This window comes from Neoarius graeffei, chromosome 24 (assembly GCF_027579695.1).
Source record: "Neoarius graeffei isolate fNeoGra1 chromosome 24, fNeoGra1.pri, whole genome shotgun sequence".
NCBI classification, from domain to species: Eukaryota; Metazoa; Chordata; class Actinopteri; order Siluriformes; family Ariidae; genus Neoarius; species Neoarius graeffei.
Window position 1 is genome coordinate 37,300,049 of NC_083592.1, and position 21,110 is coordinate 37,321,158.

General features: G+C 40.5%; 1 protein-coding gene across 1 annotated transcript in view; it reads right to left on the bottom strand.

Annotated features, from left to right (window-relative positions):
- Positions 1 to 2,496: 2,496 nt before the first annotated feature.
- Positions 2,497 to 21,110, bottom strand: part of LOC132872403 (transcription factor TFIIIB component B'' homolog) — a 39,124-nt gene continuing 20,510 nt past the window's right edge. Inside the window, 24 exon segments of the mRNA XM_060907194.1 lie at positions 2,497 to 2,930; positions 3,486 to 3,892; positions 4,005 to 4,089; positions 4,180 to 4,267; positions 4,386 to 4,602; positions 4,719 to 4,855; positions 4,937 to 5,129; positions 9,015 to 9,111; positions 9,193 to 9,388; positions 9,481 to 9,763; positions 9,853 to 9,946; positions 10,035 to 10,162; positions 12,555 to 12,675; positions 12,787 to 12,994; positions 13,242 to 13,637; positions 13,728 to 14,030; positions 14,130 to 14,316; positions 14,422 to 14,461; positions 14,540 to 14,627; positions 16,047 to 16,176; positions 18,603 to 18,722; positions 18,811 to 18,974; positions 19,054 to 20,371; positions 20,445 to 20,537. Coding sequence (XP_060763177.1) covers positions 2,808 to 2,930; positions 3,486 to 3,892; positions 4,005 to 4,089; positions 4,180 to 4,267; positions 4,386 to 4,602; positions 4,719 to 4,855; positions 4,937 to 5,129; positions 9,015 to 9,111; positions 9,193 to 9,388; positions 9,481 to 9,763; positions 9,853 to 9,946; positions 10,035 to 10,162; positions 12,555 to 12,675; positions 12,787 to 12,994; positions 13,242 to 13,637; positions 13,728 to 14,030; positions 14,130 to 14,316; positions 14,422 to 14,461; positions 14,540 to 14,627; positions 16,047 to 16,176; positions 18,603 to 18,722; positions 18,811 to 18,974; positions 19,054 to 20,371; positions 20,445 to 20,537 — 5,216 coding nt within the window. The 3' untranslated portion in view covers positions 2,497 to 2,807.

Genomic DNA, 21,110 nt, shown 5'->3' on the forward strand with positions numbered 1-21,110 from the left:
TTTATATGTAAATCAATTTTACAAAAGCATTTGAATTGTAATCAAAAAAATTTTCCACAGTGGAGGCCAGATAAAGCAAGATACTATATTTATTCTTATTAAACATGACAAAAGAAACATTGTGTTAGGTAAATACAAAAAAAATAGTACAATTAGAAAATTTATTTTTTGACCATAATGTCCCAAATGAGAGACCAGTTTCTGAGACAGACCCATATATATATATATATATATATAAAACACACAGATAACTATATTTTTGTTGGATGCCAGACAGAAGCAGTACTGCAGCAAATTTGTTAATTAACCATTAAAGGCATGGCCAACCATCAACCCATTTCACACACTCGCTTTCAGTAACTGCTTTACTCTGATCAGGGAATACACCCTGGATGGGATACCAGTGTACCATGCACACAGTGTCACAGGCCCAGTTACACCTAGGGAAAATTTATCTTAGCCAACCCACCTGCTGCCATATTTGTTGGAGGAAACTAGAGAACCCAAAGGAAACCCACCAGGACACAAGCAGAGTATGCACAGAATCTCCACACAGAGAGTAACCCAAACTGAGGACGAAACGCAGGACCCTAGGCCAGTTAATTATGGAGGAATTGTAATGATGATTTGGACGTTTTATGAACATCACACACATTACAGTGCAATTACCCCACACAAGATTTGACACACTTCTAGTTTAAACGCTGTTGAAATTGATCTCTCATCTTACAGATCTAAATAGGCAGCCATTTAAGTGAGTGCTTTTGTGACACAGATACAGTGTAAACCACTACTGTTTCAGCTTTAATGATGCCTGAAATACAGTATTATTAGTTATTAGAGCTCAGCAGTAGCTGATGCTAAAGTTAGCTTTGGTGTTACAAAATACTGTATTATTTCCTGATTAAAAGTTGAATGTTAGGCTACAGTATGTTCAACCTGTAGGTAAAAGTGACTCAAATCTGATAATGTTTCTCGTATATGCAACAGATCTTTTCCATGACCACTTGAACAGCAAAAATGATTTTTCAGTTCCTTTTTGGGTCACTTACAAATGTGTTATTTTAATGTTATTTAAATGTGATATGTAAATGCAATTGTAAATGTTTTTCAATTGAATTGGGTCTTACATTTGCTTCATGTCACATCAAACCACTCCATCACTGATGATCACAGCAAGTGTCGCTATGTTTAATGCCTTACAAAATAAAAAGGCATTCTATATAAAATCTTATAAACATACTTGCTTATGTCTTTAAATTCATGTGTTTAAAATTTAAAAAAAGGGGGCGTCATGGCTCAGGTGGCTGGGGCGCCGTGCCATGGATCCAGGGACCCGGGTTCGATTCCGACCCGAGGTCATTTCCCGATCCCTCCCCATCTCTCTCTCCCACTCATTTCCTGTCCTGTCTCTGCACTGTCCTGTCCAATGGAGGTGAAAAAAGCCCAAAAAAAAAAAAAAAATTTCACAAAAACACTGCTGACCAAAAAAAAAAGTTTAAGGAGTCAAGAATAACATACACAGACATCCACATTTAATCTTAAACAATAAATAAGGCAAGAAATGTTTTGTCATGACTATAAATGCTATTGCCTAGTGCATTGTGCCAAGTCAGAAAGCTACAATTTGTTACCGAGGTAAGCACTCCCAACGTGAAAAAAAAAATTCAAGTAATTCGGAATAAAACTTAAGTTTTATATTTATATATATATATATATATATATATATATATATATATATATATATATATGAGTGATTCCATGCTTATGGGTACTGAAATGGGGACATGAACTTATTTTTAAAAATTCACCTAAAACCATTTCTTTTTTTACCATCAGGTCACAAAACATGTAATCTTTAATGAATGACATGTTAAAAGATAACTTTAATTTTCTGAGATGTAATAAAAACATATTTATATGCCAAAGTCAAGCCTATGAGTTCCAAAATGATGTCTGTTACATTACTTCTGTTACGATTGTCCATCTCGCGTCTGTTACAAATTAATTACAATCTAGCTATATACCATGTTAATCTTATTGAAAGAATGTGTATGTTTATTCTACTACACATGTTTATTAATTATATTTGCTAAAACATCACCTTCCTATGTTTCAAAAAGTAATTCTACATTGTTAAAATTGAGAATATATATATCCACAACACTTCTGTTACGTTCTGACTTTGGCATATAAATATGTTTTTATTACATCTCAGAAAATTAAAGTTATCTTTTAACATATCATTCATTAAAGATTACATGTTTTGTGACCTGATGGTAAAAAAAAGAAATGGTTTTAGGTGAATTTTTAAAAATAAGTTCATGTCCCCATTTCAGTACCCATAAACGTGGAATCACTCATATATAATTATATAGGTGTGAATGTGAGTGTGAATGGTTGTCTGTGTCTATGTGTCAGCCCTGTGATGACCTGGCGACTTGTCCAGGGTGTACCCCGCCTTTCGCCCGTAGTCAGCTGGGATAGGCTCCAGCTTGCCTGCGACCCTGTAGAACAGGATAAAGCGGCTAGAGATAATGAGATGAGATATATAATTTTCCCCCCTCTTCTACCATTTGGTAAATTGCCCTGAAGTAAAAATCAGATAGATTTGCTTGCAGCCAGAAAGAAATTCACAGTAAAAAATAGTGTGTTGCAGCACTTTTAGAGCTAAATGAGAACATAACACACGAGTAATCAGATTAATGAGCCTGATTTAAAGGCTTGCTTTGGTTACTCTCTTTGAAGGCCATTGCATTACGTAGCAGCAAGGGCAAGATCACAAAGTGGCAGGTTAAGGAAATTGCTCATTCTGCATCCTCTACTTCAGTGAAGATATCAGAGAGGAAGAACTGGGATACTCTGGATGGGTCATCATCAGAATTCTCACTGACTGTGGGAGAGCTGCGTTGTGTAAGGGATTTCTTCACCTAGATATGAACAAAAAAAAAAAAAAAAAGGATGTGAACAGCATGTGAAAACCGTTGCAGGCATTTAGCAGACGCTCTTATCCAGAGCGACGTGCAAATTCAACCATTTTTACCTAATCTGCATGTCTTTGAAATGGGCTCAAACCCATGCAGGCACGGAGACAACACGCAAACGCCACACAGAAAGGCCCCCCCGTTGGCTGTGAGGTTCAAACCCAGAACCTTCTAGCTGTGAGGCGACGGTGCTAACCACTGTGCCACCGTGCTGTATTGTTTACAATCCAATACGAAACAAAGGACTCTGACCTAATGCTAACATCTAAGATGTAAAAATGTATATAATCCAAGTCAGTGTGGCTTACACGTACAGAATCAGGTTCTAACTATGGTCCTGAAGTAACCCCTGTTCTGTAGAGTATTTTCTCCGCTATCTGATTCAATGATTTAGCAGCTCTTCCTGAGTTGAAGTGGCAGTGTTAGAGCATGGGTGTGTGTGTGTGTGCGCCCCAGAACCAGGGCTGGAAACCTGTGGCCTACAGCAACCCTTATCTTTACCTGTGGAGGAGTCACTGGTGGAGATGCGCTTTGTGAAACCCTGGCTGGAGAGGATATAGGCGTGGATGAGGCTGGGCAGACACCTGCTTCTGTAGTCCATAACTTCACATGTGGCAGAACAACCCTCGGCCAAGTGCCTTGGGATATGGGAGACTGGGGACCACTTGTTATCAAAGAGCTTTCCGTGCTCTTCGAGTTTCCTTCCGTGCTGGATGATGTATTCGAAACCTCTTTTGCAGGTTGCTTAGTTTCGTTGTTGGACTCTTCCTTCTCTCTGGCTGCTCGGGCATGCTGGCGTGCTGGTGAGGTGAACCGTGTCGACTGTGGTTGATCGGTTGTTGAAACATTACCTTCACTTTTGGTACATACCCTTTTCAACAACACTACAGGTTTGACCTGTAGTTTGGCTTTGGAGAGATCAGAGGAGTCACTACAGTCAGACTTGAGCATAATTCTATTAATTAATACACTAAACCATGAGTGCACAGCTCTAATCAGGATAGCGCTTGTTTGCCTTACCTCTCTGTCTAACAGGTGATTGTTTCACCTGCGATACAGATGTGCCTTCAGTTGATTCCTTGACCACTTGCGATGACCTTTTCACCTACGGCAAAATTGGTAGAATCGATAATTAAATTTTGTGAACTTCTCTTTTGTATTCAATTAAAAATCAATACACCGTTACATCCTGTACCTCTTCAGAGACGTTGCTCACTTCTTCAGTCTTTTCCAAAGCAGGTACTACGTGAGGTTTCTCTGAATCTGTATGTTGTGATTTTGAACTCAAATACAAGAGAGAGGCAGATTGACAGTGAATGTTTCATCTTAACTTCACAAAAAAAAAAAAAAAGAGGAAAAAATGGCTATTCGTCCATCCTGAATAAGAGTAAATTCACTTACCATGTCTTCTCAACCAAGAGTTGGTGCCCTTCTTTGGCTTTTAAGCTTGACTGCGTTTGGGAAGACTTCACAGGTTCTTTTTCTTCCAGGTTTGTTGCAGCGTGATGCGACGTTTTCTTTGCCAAATCTGTGACTGTTAGCTGTCGAGTTTGTGAAACTGTTTGAACTGGTTTTAAATGACCATGTTTTGTATCTTGTGACGATTCAATTTTCTTGCCTGTTTGGTATACGGGAGTTTGATCGTTAGTTTGCCTTGTCAGAAAAGGAAAAAAAAAAATCCTGACATAATAACATCAAAACGACAAAGCAATCAGTGAAAATATATTTCGCTACCTTTCCTTCTTGTAGGGGATTTCTTTAATTCGGAGTCTTCCAATTTCATCTCCTCAGAAAGTGATGTGCTTGACTCCTCTGATTCAATCCTATCACCAGGCTCAGGAGTCTTGAGACTGTGGGCTGCAATGTCAAGCCTGCAACATAAATAAATGACAGAGCCAATAAGCTGCAGTAAACAATAAACAGGTTGGATTTCTGAAAATTAATTTTTCGACCTTGAGAGTTTAACAGAGCATGGCATGAGGTGATGCCTCCTCTGTAACTTTTCTTCAGGTAGCACTATTTTCTCATTCTGAGGCAGGGTAGTTAGCTGTGATGATGGGGTTGTGGTTTGTGGAGATGCTGGCTGACTCGGTCTTGGTTTTGTCGAGTCAGTTTTAGGGCACTCTCTCTTCACCTCCTCCTTGCCTGGCAGTAGAGAGCAGATAGAACTGACATGAATAAAAACAAGAAGACAGAGTCATCTATATCCCCCGCTCTATATACCAAGTTTCAAGATATTATTTGTCACATTTTTCAAGCTCTGCTGCAGGAAACCAACCCTGCCGCTTTACACTGACCTCATCAGCCCATGGCATAAACCCACCGGACCTTTGGTCCAGGTGAGCTGAAAATGTAAATTTCTCACATTTCTTAGTATCAGAAGGCACATATACATTACTTAATCAACACGTATACCAACTTTCAAGACCATACCACTCATAGTTTTCAAGTTCTGCTCCAGAAACAAAACCTACCCCTAAGACTAACCTGAGAGACTAAGTCTGAAATTGTTTTCATGGAAATATGAAAAATTTAAATTTCTCAAATTTCTTAGTATGAAAAGGCACATCTACATCACCTTGTTAACATGTACACCAAGTTTCAAATCCGTATCATGAATAGTTTTGGATATATGCTCCGGAAACGAACACTGCTCTTAGAAACTCAGTCAAAATCAATTTATGTAAAAATTTGAAAAAGACTTTTTTTCAAAAATCCAAAATAGCAAAAGGCACCAGTTCACATGTTGTTTGATATGTATACAAAGTTTCATAGAGATACCTTCAGTAGTTTTAAATATATGGCCCGGAAACTAAAACATGACCGGACAGACGGAACCCGGAAGGACACTCAGAATACTAATTAAAAAAATGGGGGGGTGTTTTAATAAAAATTAAAATTATTATTATTATTATTATTATTATTATTGGTTTATTAGCATTATCCAAAACAAAATTTGCCTCTCATCTCATTATCTCTAGCCGCTTTATCCTGTTCTACAGGGTCACAGGCAAGCTGGAGCCTATCCCAGCTGACTACGGGCGAAAGGCGGGGTACACCCTGGACAAGTCGCCAGGTCATCACAGGGCTGACACATAGACACAGACAACCATTCACACTCACATTCACACCTACGGTCAATTTAGAGTCACCAGTTAACCTAACCTGCATGTCTTTGGACTGTGGGGGAAACTGGAGCACCCGGAGGAAACCCACGCGGACACGGGGAGAACATGCAAACTCCGCACAGAAAGGCCCTCGCCGGCCACGGGGCTCGAACCCAGACCTTCTTGCTGTGAGGCGACAGCGCTAACCACTACACCACCGTGCCGCCCCTGTTAGTTTTTTTTTTTAAAAACTATTTAAAAAAAAAAAAAAAAAAGACACGCTTAATAAAAAATAGGCCAAGGATATGATAAATTCTGGAAAAAAAAAAAAGAGAAGGAAATATTATACATGTATACTAATCTACGAGAAGAGTAATCTAGTAATGATACTAAAACAGCATGCAGCAGCAACAAATCTAATACTGATTATATTATTATGGCCAGGTTCTTGCCCAAACTGATAATCGCATCATCAGTTTTTCTTTGGCTAATCAGACACAAGGTATGCCACCACACTTGCCGGAGCAGTTGAGGGTTAGATTCCTTGCTCAAGGGCATTTGAGCCAATCCTGCTGGTTCAGACAATCGAACCAGCGACCTTTTGGTCCCAAAGCTGTTTCTCTAACCATTTGGCCATGGTTTCCCCCCCACACGATTATAATGAACAGTATGTAAATGCAGCACAAAAACTAGGAGCATCTTTTTACTGAGGTTATATTGTTCATTTAAACTGGTGCAGTTTCTCACGTCTTTGGGAAGGGAATTAAATATCTTGGATGTGCGGTCTTGAAAAAGTACTTGATAATCAATGGCGCCTTAAAGTGCCATTCCACCATTGGATGTATTCTTTGGCATAAAATACAATATATTTTATGACAACATGACTAGATAGAGAAATCTTTTAGCTTCAAAATGATATATCAAACATAATTTTTTGACAACGGCAAGTATATTAATTTTGCGACCAAAGTCACCTACCCTTTTAATTTCCACGCGTGATGTCATCGGCAGGTTCCCCTTCTTGTGTACAACATGTCGGTCTATTTTTAGACCAGGAAACCCCCAAAGTGAGAGAGTCATTTCTCCTCGTATATGGGGGCCAAAAAAACTGCGAAAAATTTTGAGTTAATCTTTCAGTTAGCTAGATTTATTGGTATTATTTTTATCGCGTTCTATCCGCCATTGCTGATATGTGCCACATCACACGGTACACAAGAAGGGGAACCTGCCGATGACATCACGTGCGGAAATTAAAAGGGTAGGTGACTTTGGTCGCAAAATTAATATACTTGCCGTTGTCAAAAAATTATGTTTGATATATCATTTTGAAGCTAAAAGATTTCTCTATCTAGTGATACCATTTATATATGTTGTCAAAATATATTGTATTTTATGCCAAAGAATACATCCAATGGTGGAATGGCACTTTAAGCTTAGGCGCACTCGATGAGCGGAGAGACCGTGCTGGTACGTGTTGTTCTAACTTAAGATAAGGTCAATAACGACAATGCAATGCCTTAAATCAGGGGTGGGCAATTATTTTTTCCATGGGGCCACATGAGAAACAGAAAATTTTGTGGAGGGCCGGACCAAAAGGCTGAATTAAATTCTGCATAATATTAATTGTATTTCTTTATATAAAGCAATAAATAACATTGATTTTACAAGCTGCTAAGACTGGTAAGAGTATGGAAAAAACGAGGTTGCCTTACAAAAAATGTCATTTATTCAAATTTCCCAAAACAATGGTTAACAAAATGTGAACGTTTGTACCTTTTTTTCAGTCACATTCACCCCAAAACACAATAAAGACATCACAATATTGTCTTTCTACTCCAAATATCAAGCAAGATACATCATATTATAATAATGATGCCCACATTTGTAGTCTAATCACCTTATTTGGTGTTTTTCAGTTTTTTATTTGTTCAGTGAGAGAAATCTAGTCTCTGTTGGTCTTTAACGAGTGCATCAGAGTCAGGTTGAATGTCTGAGGTGGAGATGCAAAGCACAGCTGACAGATGATCATCAGTCGATTCGGTGTAGGAATCAGATCTACAGATCGGCTCGGGCTCCGGCACCTGCTGGTGACGTCACACTATGTGATCGGCTGGACCGTTTGAAGGATGACGTACAAGTTTGTGGTTGGTCTGGACAAATTACGGAAGTCGTTATCGCGGGATTCGGTTTCGTGGGATTTCATGTCATGTTCATGTCGCGCGCATTGCGTTTTTGTTGAACACAACTTCAAAATAAAAAGCAATGCACATTCAGTCCATGCATGAGGTAAAATTAGAAAATACGTTTATTTTGTCATTTCTAATTAACCTTACGCGGGCCGGTCAGAATGAACCAAAGGGCCGGATGCGGCCTGTGGGCCGTAAAATGCCCAGGTCTGCCTTAAATACTAACTTACACAAACGAAACTCTATGTTCCATGATGGGGAGCCAGCCTAGTTTAAGAAAATCAGATGTCTGATATGGAGCGAAGTTTTTAAGATTTCTAACAATAGCTAACGTCCCATAGCAACTATCCATCCATTATCCATAACCGCTTATCCTGTGTAAGATCGCAGGCAAGCTGGAGCCTATCCCAGCTAACTATGGGCGAGAGGCGGGGTACACCCTGGACGAGTTGCCAGATCATCGCAGGGTTGAGACAGAGACAAACCACCATTCACGCTCACAATCACACCTACGGTCAATTTAGAGCCATGAATTAGCCTAACCTGCGTGTCTTTGGATTGTGGAGGAAACCCATGCAGACATGAGAACATGAAAACTCTGCACAGAAAGGCCCACGTCAGGCACTGGGCTCGAACCCAGAACCTAATCATTGTGAGGCGACAGTGCTAACCACTACGTCACCGTGCCCGCATAGAGACTAGAGATCTTAAATATTCCAAACAATACATTTTCATACCTCTCTTTCTGACTGGTGTTTTCACGTCCACTAATGGCGACTGATTCCGTGTCGACTCCTCAGTCAGTGTTTGGGACGCGTCTTCAGTTTTTAATTCCTGCTCAAGATATTTGAATCTCTAGAACTCATTTCTCAGAGGCAAGAACTTCATGTTGCAAAACAAACAAACCAACCCAACCTTTCCAGAGTGGGCACCAGGCTTCTTTGGAAGACTGACTCTTTGTGGATTGCTTTCCATAGATACTGCCAAGTTATTGCTTAAGTCATCTTCCGTCTCATCGGAGACAAGAACAAAGGCATCGGGCAGCACCATGTGAGAGAAACAGTGAGTTTCTGCCTCAGTTTCCTCAGAGTCCACAGTTGAAGAGCCAGCACTAAAGAACAAACATGGTTAGATATATTACTCATTGCACAGCTTTTGATCTTTTAACCAAATAAAACCTTGATACCTGTCGTGCTTTCTTACCCTGAAGTCTTCATCAGACTAAAACGCACGTCCTCAGAGCTTGGCTGCACACCTGCTCCTTCACTGGACGTCAGTATTGAGGATTCTTTGTCCTCCACAGACGACTCCAAATCCTCTTTATTTGTAGTATCTCCTGTTACATTTTCACAGTTTTCCTCTTTAAACTTACCTTCCTTGGACAGGTGAAGAGCAGCAGAGATGGGATTTGACTCCGTGTGTTCCAAGCCACATTGAGACATTTTTGGAGATTTCTCTGCAACAGATTTGGGCTTTACTTCCTTCCCTTTCAGCATAGAGTAATAAAATAAGAAAAAAGGGCTTTGACGATCCAGTCAGATTTAGTACCAATCAAGTAGTACTGTATTTCCCTACCTCTACTAACAGAGGCTTTGTTTTCTTTTAGAGATGACATTCCGTCTCCTGACGCCACATTACTAGTATTTGAAACTCCTGCCAGGTTTTCCTCCTACAAAACAAATTTGGCTGTAATTTGCGATGAAATGGATAACCAGGAAAAAAAAAAAATCTAACCTGAAAAATCTAACTTCCTTTACATGAGAGGCTGGTAAGACGATGACGACGGGTGAAGAGGTTGGCTGACTGGCCTTCTTTACAAGCTGATCGGTTTTTGAAGAGTCATCTTTAGCATGTGCCCTTTTTACCAGTTTAGGTTGCGGCTTGACTTTTGAAATCAGAAATCAGAGACAGTTATGCCGTATATATATTAGTGCTGTCAAAAATGTCGCGTTATTATCGCGTTAACTTGACTCAATTTTAACGGCGATAATTTTTTTTATCGCGAGATTAACGCTCTGTGACATGATGTAGGTTTTTCATAAGCTTTTGAAACTGCCAGGAACTTGGAACAGAACAGAGACTTTGCTTAGAAAAACGATAGCAGCTAGACTGTAATGCCACGCCCCGCACAGCCAGAGTCCTCTGCCCTCCCCCCAAAGAACCAGCGCGGGTAGCTCGCGCTGCCACGCCTCGGGACGAAGAGCCACGGTGCTCGGCTTAGGTTTCGTTTTCCCATCGGCGGCTTCAGCCTGACTTTGCAGTGGCTGTGACAAGACGTGTTATACGGAGCCGTAGTAACTCGTCCCCTCACTTTTAATTACCTGAGCGCACGCCTTAACGCAAAGCGTGCGCTCGGGTTATAACTCGTGCGCGCGCATTAATATCTCGTGCACACGCCTTATAAGTCGTTCCCACGCTTTGTTATTTTTTTATTCACCATGTCCCCTCTACGGCTCCGTAGTGTTATGCTCTGCAATAAAAAAAAAAAATTGGTACAAAGCAAGCCCATTCACTTTTTTATGCTGGTAAGAGAATTACAATGGTTTTTCATGTGACAAAAATGTGTGATTAAATTGCGATTAATCGCGACTGTCATAGTTAACTCGCGATTAATCGCAATTTAATCGCACATTTTTGTCACACGAAAAACCATTGTAATTCTCTTACCAGCATAAAAAAGTGAATGGGCTTGTTTTGTACCAATGTTTTTTTTTATTGCAAAGCATAACACGTCTTGACACAGCCACTGTAAAGTGAAATCTAAGCCGAGCACCGTGGCTCTTTGTCCCGAGGCTAGCAAGAGAACCATGAGTGAAGTAATCTACTGCTTGAGTTAGTCTATCAGAGAGACAGGTTACACAGTGACGGTAGGCTTGACTTGCTTGATTATAATATAAAGTACACTATTATATTAACTTTAAGTTGTTCGTTGATAAATATTGCATTGAATCTGATCTTTACTGTTTCAGCTCAGTTAACACATTTTGTACTTTTACACTTTCTGCCTGTTGATGCGTCGCGCTGTCCAATCAGAGGCGGCCAAATTTGCATATTACAGGAAGGATTTCTGGGATAGCATTGAGTTTACAGTTCAGAGGGATCTGGCTTCTTTAGACGCTGTCTTCTTAAAACTGAATAAATATTTAAAAAGAGCCAAATGAGCCAGTCTTTTGAACGGCTCTTTTCAAAGAATGGATCACAAAGATGCGGATCCCATCAAAGAGCCATAAATCCCATCTCTACTAGCGCGCCCTGCCCGCGCTGGTTCTTTGGGGGGGGAGGGCAGAGGACTCTGGCTGTGCGGGGCGTGGCATTACAGTCTAGCTGCTGTCGGTTTTCTAAGCAAAGTCTGTGTTCCAAGTTCCTGGCAGTTTCAAAAGCTTATGAAAAACCTACATCATGTCACAGAGCGTTAATCTCGCGATAAAAAAAATTATCGCCGTTAAAATTGAGTCAAGTTAACGCGTTAATAACGCAACATTTTTGACAGCACTAATATATATATATATATATATATATATATATATATATATATATATATATATATATATGAGTGATTCCATGCTTATGGGTACTGAAATGGGGACATGAACTTGTTTTTAAAAATTCACCTAAAACCATTTCTTTTTTTTACCATCAGGTCACAAAACATGTAATCTTTAATGAATGATATGTTAAAAGATAACTTTAATTTTCTGAGATGTAATAAAAACATATTTATATGCCAAAGTCAGAACGTAACAGAAGTGTTGTGGACATATAGATTCTCAATTTTAACAATCTAGAATTACTTTTTGAAACATAGGAAGGTGATGTTTTAGCAAATATAATTAATAAACATGTGTAGTAGAATAAACATACACATTCTTTCAATAAGATTAACATGGTATATAGCTAGATTGTAATTAATTTGTAACAGACGCGAGATGGACAATCGTAACAGAAGTAATGGAACAGACATCATTTTGGAACTCATAGGCTTGACTTTGGCATATAAATATGTTTTTATTACATCTCAGAAAATTAAAGTTATCTTTTAACATATCATTCATTAAAGATTACATGTTTTGTGACCTGATGGTAAAAAAAAGAAATGGTTTTAGGTGAATAAGTTCATGTCCCCATTTCAGTACCCATGAGCGTGGAATCACTCATATATATATATATATACACACACACACACACACACACCAAGTCCCAATAAGACAACAATCACAACAATATGCCACTTGACTACAAGCAGTGACAACACAAATATGAAATGCACAAGCATTTACTTTGTCTTGCTCTCCTTTGAGCAGGTGTTTTTTTCTCCTCTGATGAAACTGGTGTGGCTTTTGACTCCTCTGTGGAGTCAGGACATAACAGTGAGCGGGACACTGCTGGCAAATTTTCTACCTGTAGGAAGACATTTGTTTAAGTACTGATTAAACTAGTCATAAACAGACACAGCCCTAAATTACTTCAACGTGAAACGAAAATGTCCCATTTTCCGATAACAAAATGCACCTTTCTTAGCTCTTCATAAGGAGTGTCCTGTCTCTCTGGAAGACTAACTGAAGAGAGTTCCTCGCTGTGAAGCTTGCATTCATCAGTCATTGTCCTTTCCTTGCCTGAATTGTCTCGTGTCTCCTCTGAGACAGGGTCAAAGACGTCAGCCAGTGCTATAGGAGAAACCCGCTCAGTGTCCTCAGAGTCTTCAGGTAATGCTGTGATACTAAAAGACAGAAATATTGATGATAATTTTAATGATCTCAAACTCTTACATGACATTACAGGCATTTAGCGGACGCTCTTATCCAGAGCAGCCTGGGGAGCAGTTGGGGGTTCGGTGCCTTCAGCCATTCCTGCGAATCGATCTGGCGACCTTTTGATCCCAAAGCTGCTTCTCTAACCATTAGGCCATGACTTTCCCAGTCCCCACACAGCCACTGTGACAAGACTGACATTTTCTGGCCACTTACCATTTTGAGATGTTAAATCCAGAAGATGTGCTTTGAGTCCTGGATGCCAAATCTTCACGCGGAGCAAATTCTGAACCCTTTTTGCACTCTGAATCAGGGTCCTTATGTGAAATACCGGTTTCCAGATTTGCACAAGCATCGCTCTCCTCGTCCTCTGTATCCAGTAATATGGGCTCGTGAGACGCATCCTTCTCGATGTTTTCTGCAAAATTTTCACCGACACTAACTGAAGAAGCTTCCTCGTTGTGAAGCTTGCCTTCTACAGCCATCGTCACGCTCTTGCTTGAATCGTCCCTTGTCTCCAGTAAGGCAGGGACACAGACATCAGCCGGTACCGTATGAGAAACCCTCTCGTCTTGCTCAGGGTCCTCTGAGTCTTGAGGTAAAGCTGTGATGCTAAAAGATAGAAAAATAATTTTTTTAAATGGTAATTATAATCTCAAATCTAAAAACTCATGCTATCGTTCAAGTTCTCTGGCCTCTTACCATTTCGAGACACTATACCCAGAAGGCGTGCTCTGAATCCTGGGTGCCGAATCATCAAGCGGGGCAAATTCAGAACTCTTTTTGCACTCCGAATTGGGGTCAAGTGGAGGAATACCCATTTCCAGGTTTGCAGAAGCATTACTGTCTTCATCCTTCGTGTGTGGTGAAATGAGTTCATGAGATATTGCACGCACTGAGATTTGCTCCTTGCATTTCTCTGAAAAATCCTCAGTGGCAACGCCTAAATCATTTTGCGAACACATCTTTTCAGTCCCACTACCTTCGCTGGGCAGAGAATCTATTCTGTAAGGTTAAACAAAAACGTGTACACATAGATAAATTACCGGATTCACAATTTTACTGTTGGAAACAATTTAACAACACAACGCTGATGAGACGGACCTCGTCAACTCTGATGTCGGTGATGGAGTATGTGTTTGGTCTGAAAACCCTAGAGAAGACTGGGGTTCAACTGTGGGAAGGTCAGAGGTCATCGCAGAGTCATTACTGGATGAAGACAGGTAGGCCTGAGTGACAGGAATCTCATACAGGGTCAAGATGAACGTGGGTTCCTCATCACTCTGACCATCTACATGAACACAGTGATAATTTAAAAAAAAAAAAAAAAAAAAGGAGGTGAAGAAAAAGGTCCATAATTTACTGAAATCAAATTGCTTTCTGTATAGAAGCTCACCTTCAGTTAAGTGGAGGATTTCTGCAGGGGCAAAGACATCCTGTTGAGATATAACTGGGAATCAGTTTTCATAGTATCGAGTGAACAAACGCACTTGATTCCACAAGGCTGCACTTACCGCAGAAGGAACAATCATCTGCCCTGCACCTGTATCTTCTCCGGTCTGTGAAGGCTGAGCCAAAGTCACTGTAGTACAAGGTGGTATCCTGTAGAGGCAGAGAAAGTGCCTGTAGCAAATCTCTTGGTTTTAAAGTGCATATCACGGGTAAATTCAGGAGCAAGATCAATGTAATTCTCCTATTTTATATTAAACTTTGGTCAAATATCTGTCACATTTTGCGCAATATCAGAAAAATTCAGTTGAAATCAAGCCATTTGAGGCGAATTGGTCCGCCTGTGAAAAAACTTGGCATTTGGATTTCCCGGGAAACATTGATTTTCGTGACGTCACGTGCGGGACACCTCCTTCTGAATCCTACGTCAGCGCTGGTTTGTTTATGAGAAAACGACCTGGTGGTTTTCTGCAAATTTCTTCAACGTTATCGCGTAATTATTAAAATGGTTAACAGATATATCGTAGGAGGGTGTAGCAACACCAATCTTGATGGGATTAGTACTCATCGTTTCCCAAAAGACCGGACAATGAGAGAGAAATGGGAGCGCTTGGTCTACACAGGCTGTGCACTGAAACCGTGCAAAGCTCGCGCAGCCTGCTGGCGCTTCCGCAGGTGACGTCACGAATCTGGCTCCAGACTCCCTTGGGATTTTTCCAGACGCGTTTTGTTATTTTATTTTTTCTGCTGTAGACAGATGGCCTTGTGCAAAATGACCCTTCTGGATGAGTGTGTAAAGGGACATACTTTCATATAAAAAATAAAACACGAAATTGGTCCAGAATATGCACTTTAAGAGTAGGTGTTATGTGATTATATTTACGCCGCCCAGAAAGAATTCTGGCAGCAAAATTCTGGACGAACTGTAACTTATGAATATTTGAATTGTTGGTACCTGACCACACGGCAGAACAGTAAAAAAGCTTAGTAAAAATTAGAGTTGAAAATTAGAGTTAAATTGCACTCATTTTGCCAGTAAAGATTCCTGTATGCTTTTATTAAATGTACATTTTTCATATTTCTACCAGTATAGCCCATGATACAGCTGATTTTTTTTTTTTTCCTGTATAGTAAGTTAATGATGGCCACCTAACACTAATCTTAAAGGCAAGAGCTTTGGTTATTGGATAAAACGTTTGATGTGGTGCTACACTAAAAGAAAAAGCCATTAAACAACCGAAAAAGGCACAGAATCTACACATTTAACCCTCATCTGGAAAGCTGGATTGTACGTGAAGTCTGCATTGGAATGAAAACGTTGCACAAGCAACTGGGACAGATAAAAAGGCCACGTTCATTAGCAGGGTGTTGACGTGGTGCTGCGTAATATGTTTACAGCGTTCATTCATATTGGTTAGTCACTGTGGTTTAAAGCAACTGATGGCCTTGTGCAAAATTACCCTTCTGGATGAGTGTGTAAAGGGACATTCTTTCATATTAAAAAAAACATGAAATTGGTCCAGGATATTCACTTTAAAGGATTAAACTCGGTAACACAGATAGGTTACATACACGTCATCACATCTGCTTCTATCTTCTGAAGCCACCTGAGGTTCATCAGCACTGGCTGGACTCAGAGTGACTGTCGTGATGTTCTCCTGATCTGGTACTGCTGTAGATGCATCACTGAGATCTGGCAATACTAGAAGAAGGGTACACATTTAACAAATTTAATATACTTCAGTTACAACATCCCCTTTTCACATCACATCAGTTATTTGGTTTCTAGCATATTACAGAAGGCGGATTCTTGAATCAGCGGAATTGGCTTACTGTCAATTTGACATTAATCTGAGATTTTTAGTCAGAGGGTTTTTTTTTGTTTTTTGAGAGTAACTTCATGTGGACCATGTCCACGTTTTCAAATAAACCAAAACGTGGGCACAATTGTATTATTTAAAGAACTTGGAAGGAAGGGCAAATTGACATTACACATTGGGATTTTGTGAAAGTTTAGTACTTCATGGCCACTTTTGTAAACAAAAAACTGAGAATCTTTCTTCAGGGCCCTGTGCAATAGCTGCCGTGCCATAGCTGCTGCTGATCATTATCTGCTATACGAGTGATTCCACGCTTATGGGTACTGAAATGGGGACATGAACTTATTTTTAAAAATTCACCTAAAACCATTTCTTTTTTTTACCATCAGGTCACAAAACATGTAATCTTTAATGAATGATATGTTAAAAGATAACTTTAATTTTCTGAGATGTAATAAAAACATATTTATATGCCAAAGTCAGAACGTAACAGAAGTGTTGTGGACATATATATTCTCAATTTTAACAATGTAGAATTACTTTTTGAAACATAGGAAGGTGATGTTTTAGCAAATACAATTAATAAACATGTGTAGTAGAATAAACATACACATTCTTTCAATGAGATTAACATGGTATATAGCTAGACTGTAATTAATTTGTAACAGACGCGAGATGGACAATCGTAACAGAAGTAATGTAACAGACATCATTTTGGAACTCATAGGCTTGACTTTGGCATATAAATATGTTTTTATTACATCTCAGAAAATTAAAGTTATCTTTTAACATATCATTCATTAAAGATTACATGTTTTGTGACCTGATGGTAAAAAAAAGAAATGGTTTTAGGTGAATAAGTTCATGTCCCCATTTCAGTACCCATAAGCGTGGAATCACTCATATGAGTTTGTAGCGGAGCTACATACTTAAGAGAATACACTAACCCATCAACCTGATTTTTGATGGCTTTTGCGACCGTGTGACGTCCGTACATATAAACAACTTACATGTAGCACCACAGGGAACCTGATCACAAGCGCAAGGCGATGTATCTCAACTGGCGAGTGGCCTAGTGGTTAGCGTGTCCGCCTCTCGATTGGGAGTTCTACTCATGGTCGGGTCATACCAAAGACCATCATAAAAATGGTACCTACTGCCGTCTGGCAAGGCATGCTGCAATACAGATGCGAGTGGGGAGTCAAACTCTCGTGGTTACCAGAGGACTAGCCCCCCACTGTAACCCTAGCTAGGTAATAGGCGAGAGGCCGAGGGCTACGGAAACGACTTTGAATTTTGAATGCATCTCAAGCACTCGACCACCAAACAACAAAATTTGTATCTTTATTTACATAAGATAGATGGGTTTTTATCCAGCGCTTATATTTCATTTGCTTTTTTTTTTAATAAACAAACATGGGATTATATACTCACACATTTTATGGAAAATATTCACGACAGTTTTGTATAAAACTAGTTAAAACAGTTTTATTAGTCCACTAGCTTGTTGGACAGTTGTAACCAGACAACTGTTTGACATATCAAGATTGCAGCTCGAACCCTTGGACCTCATACCTTGCATTTGGTCGAGAAGGATGTTTACCAGTACAGTAGGTTTTTATCCTACTGATTTTTTTCATAGCGGGCAACATATCTGTGCATTACGTTTGTTTGTTTAACCTGAATGATTTCTTACTCTGCACACTTGTATAAATATAATTATTGTACAGTTCGATTGCAGTTATGAGCACCTTTCCTGGCAGAGTCACACCATAATAAATGGTATTGTTTCTGGTGCATGGCATGCAGTGTCAAAGAAAGGAATAAATATGTATTTGTAACTGTGATGCGTATCATTATTGGAATCACTGTCACAAGACAATGCAGCAATTTATTGACGTGAAATACACTACACTATTCAATGGTTCATATGCTATAATAATAATAATAAACCTATTCAGGTTGATTTTGTGCCCCTGCAGATATTTTGCTCATACACTCATCAGGAGTTCCGCTTTTATGCAGTGCCTAAATATTTAAACCATGGCCTAATGGTTAGAGAAGCAACTTTGGGACCAAAAGGTCACCGGTTCGATCCCCTGGACCAGCAGGAAAGGCTGAAGTGGCCTTGAGCAAGGCACCTAACCCCCAACTGCTCCCCAGGCTGCTCTGGGTATGCTGTACGTCACTCTGGATAAGAGCGTCTGCTAAATGCCTGTAACGTAATGTAATCTATATTAGTCGTTCAACACATGGCAAAAAACAGGACTCAGATTACAGAACAGGATGGGCAAACAAAGTTTGGAACCTTCTGTTGATTCAGATTCCATTTGTTCCACTGCTTTTGATTGAGATGTCTCTTCTTTGGTGAGGTTCTCCTTACTGAATTCTTCTAATGCACCATGCTGTACCTTCTCAGTCGACACTGCTAAAATATAAAGAAAAGACAAATCACAATTGGTTATTCCCAATCCCATTTGTAAATCAGTGTGCATTGTTCTTTACACGGCTCTTACTTGGCTCGCTGCTCTCGGGTTTTAGAGTACCGTGTGCTTTGAGCTCTCGTCTTTGGTTTTGGAGAACTGAGGCTCTTGGTTTCTGACTCAGGTTAGGTTTAGGCTTCAGGAATTTGCTTCTCCTTGGTGGTCTCATGCCATGTTCAGAAGAAATGGAGGCACTACTAATTAAACAAAAGGATAGCGCGTCATGCATAAGACAATTTTGAACATTTTTCTTCACAACATTTTGTGATTACAAACCTGGATTGAACGGACACCTCTTCCTGGAACTTCTCCTCGATCTCCGGTACAACCGCACAACCTTGCGTTCTTGCTTTTATTTCTGAACTTGCCTCAGCAGATTCCTGAGTACTCTCTTGACTTTCTGATGAGCTTTGCAATGTCTCCATAGTTTGTGAAGGCTCCTCCAGAGATGTTTGCGGTTCCCCTTTCGCTTCTAGAGTTGCCTGCGGAGACCTTGGTGATTCCAACCCACTTCCTACTGAGGTCAGCTTTGACCGTGCTGCGATTTCAGAGGAAGCCGATACAGTGTCTTTGAGTAAAGCGGGCGGCACAGTTTTCTCAGATTCCTCCAGAGATGTTTGCGATTCCCCTTTCGCTTCTAGAGTTGCCTGCGGAGACCTTGGTGATTCCAACCCACTTCCTACTGAGGTCAACTTTGACCGTGCTGCGATTTCAGAGGAAGCCGATACAGTGTCTTTGAGTAAAGCGGGCGGCACAGTTTTCTCAGATTCCTCCAGAGATGTTTGCAGTTCCCCTTTCGCTTCTAGAGTTGCCTGCGGCGACCTTGGTGATTCCAACCCACTTCCTACTGAGGTCAGCTTTGACCGTGCTGCGATTTCAGAGGAAGCCGATACAGTGTCTTTGAGTAAAGCGGGCGGCACAGTTTTCTCAGATTCCTCCAGAGATGTTTGCGATTCCCCTTTCGCTTCTAGAGTTGCCTGCGGAGACCTTGGTGATTCCAACCCACTTCCTACTGAGGTCAGCTTTGACCGTGCTGCGATTTCAGAGGAAGCCGATACAGTGTCTTTGCGTAAAGCAGGCGGCACAGTTTTCTCAGATTCCTCCAGAGATGTTTGCGATTCCCCTTTCGCTTCTAGAGTTGCCTGCGGAGACCTTGGTGATTCCAACCCACTTCCTACTGAGGTCAGCTTTGACCGTGCTGCGATTTCAGAGGAAGCCGATACAGTGTCTTTGCGTAAAGCAGGCGGCACAGTTTTCTCAGATTCCTCCAGAGATGTTTGCGATTCCCCTTTCGCTTCTAGAGTTGCCTGCGGAGACCTTGGTGATTCCAACCCACTTCCTACTGAGGTCAGCTTTGACCGTGCTGCGATTTCAGAGGAAGCCGATACAGTGTCTTTGAGTAAAGCGGGCGGCACAGTTTTCTCAGACTCCTCCAGAACATCTGAGACTACCAAAGAAGTGCCAAGTGTAGTAGTTTCATTGGTGATTGTTTCTTGGGTCACGGGTGCATCTAGTTTCATGCCTATAGGTTCTACGTTATCCAGAACAACCAGAGGTGGCGAGTCTTCAAGCACTGCTGCTTCAGTGGTCACATCTGTGAAAATCATTTATTTATTTATCACAGGTCCAGAACCCAAACTCTGAAGAAGTCTAAATCATACTCTTACCTTTGCACGCTATTGGGTGGACCTGAGGTTCAGCCTCCTCCATTGGGCATGAGGATGCCATCTTGCTTAGTTCTACTTCAGGTTGACTGCACACTAAATAGAAATTTTAAAACTTATAAATGCACTCTAAGATATGGGCAATCAACCAGGCTTGTAGTACTCGAGTCCAGGACTCGGACTTGAGTCCGAGTCGTGCCCTAATTTTAAGGACGCACGACTTGACTTGGACTTGAGCACTGATGACTCGGACTCGTGCATTAACTGTGTTTGGACTTGCAAATTGGAGACGAGGACTCAGATTTTTTTTCTTTATTTTTTGTAACATGCCATAATAATTTGGCATATTTATATCTTCATTAATTTTTATACTAATTCCGTGCAAGAGAATGCACATTCACCTGTTCATGTTCAGGAACAAACTAACGTTAATGGTGCTAAAATGCCTTGAGAGAAGCCCCTAGGATTGTCCGCTTTGCTGATACAGACTTCTTGTGCAGTGGGGAAAAAAAATGCACTGTTATGTGTTCCATACCGTATGTACAAGAACTATCGAGGAGATAACGGGGACAACCTCGAGCTTCAATCGCTATTTGGCGAGACTCCACCCAGAGAAGGAAGTGACACGCTATGTCCTTTGTCCTGTTCATGGTGAGACTTGCTTGCTGA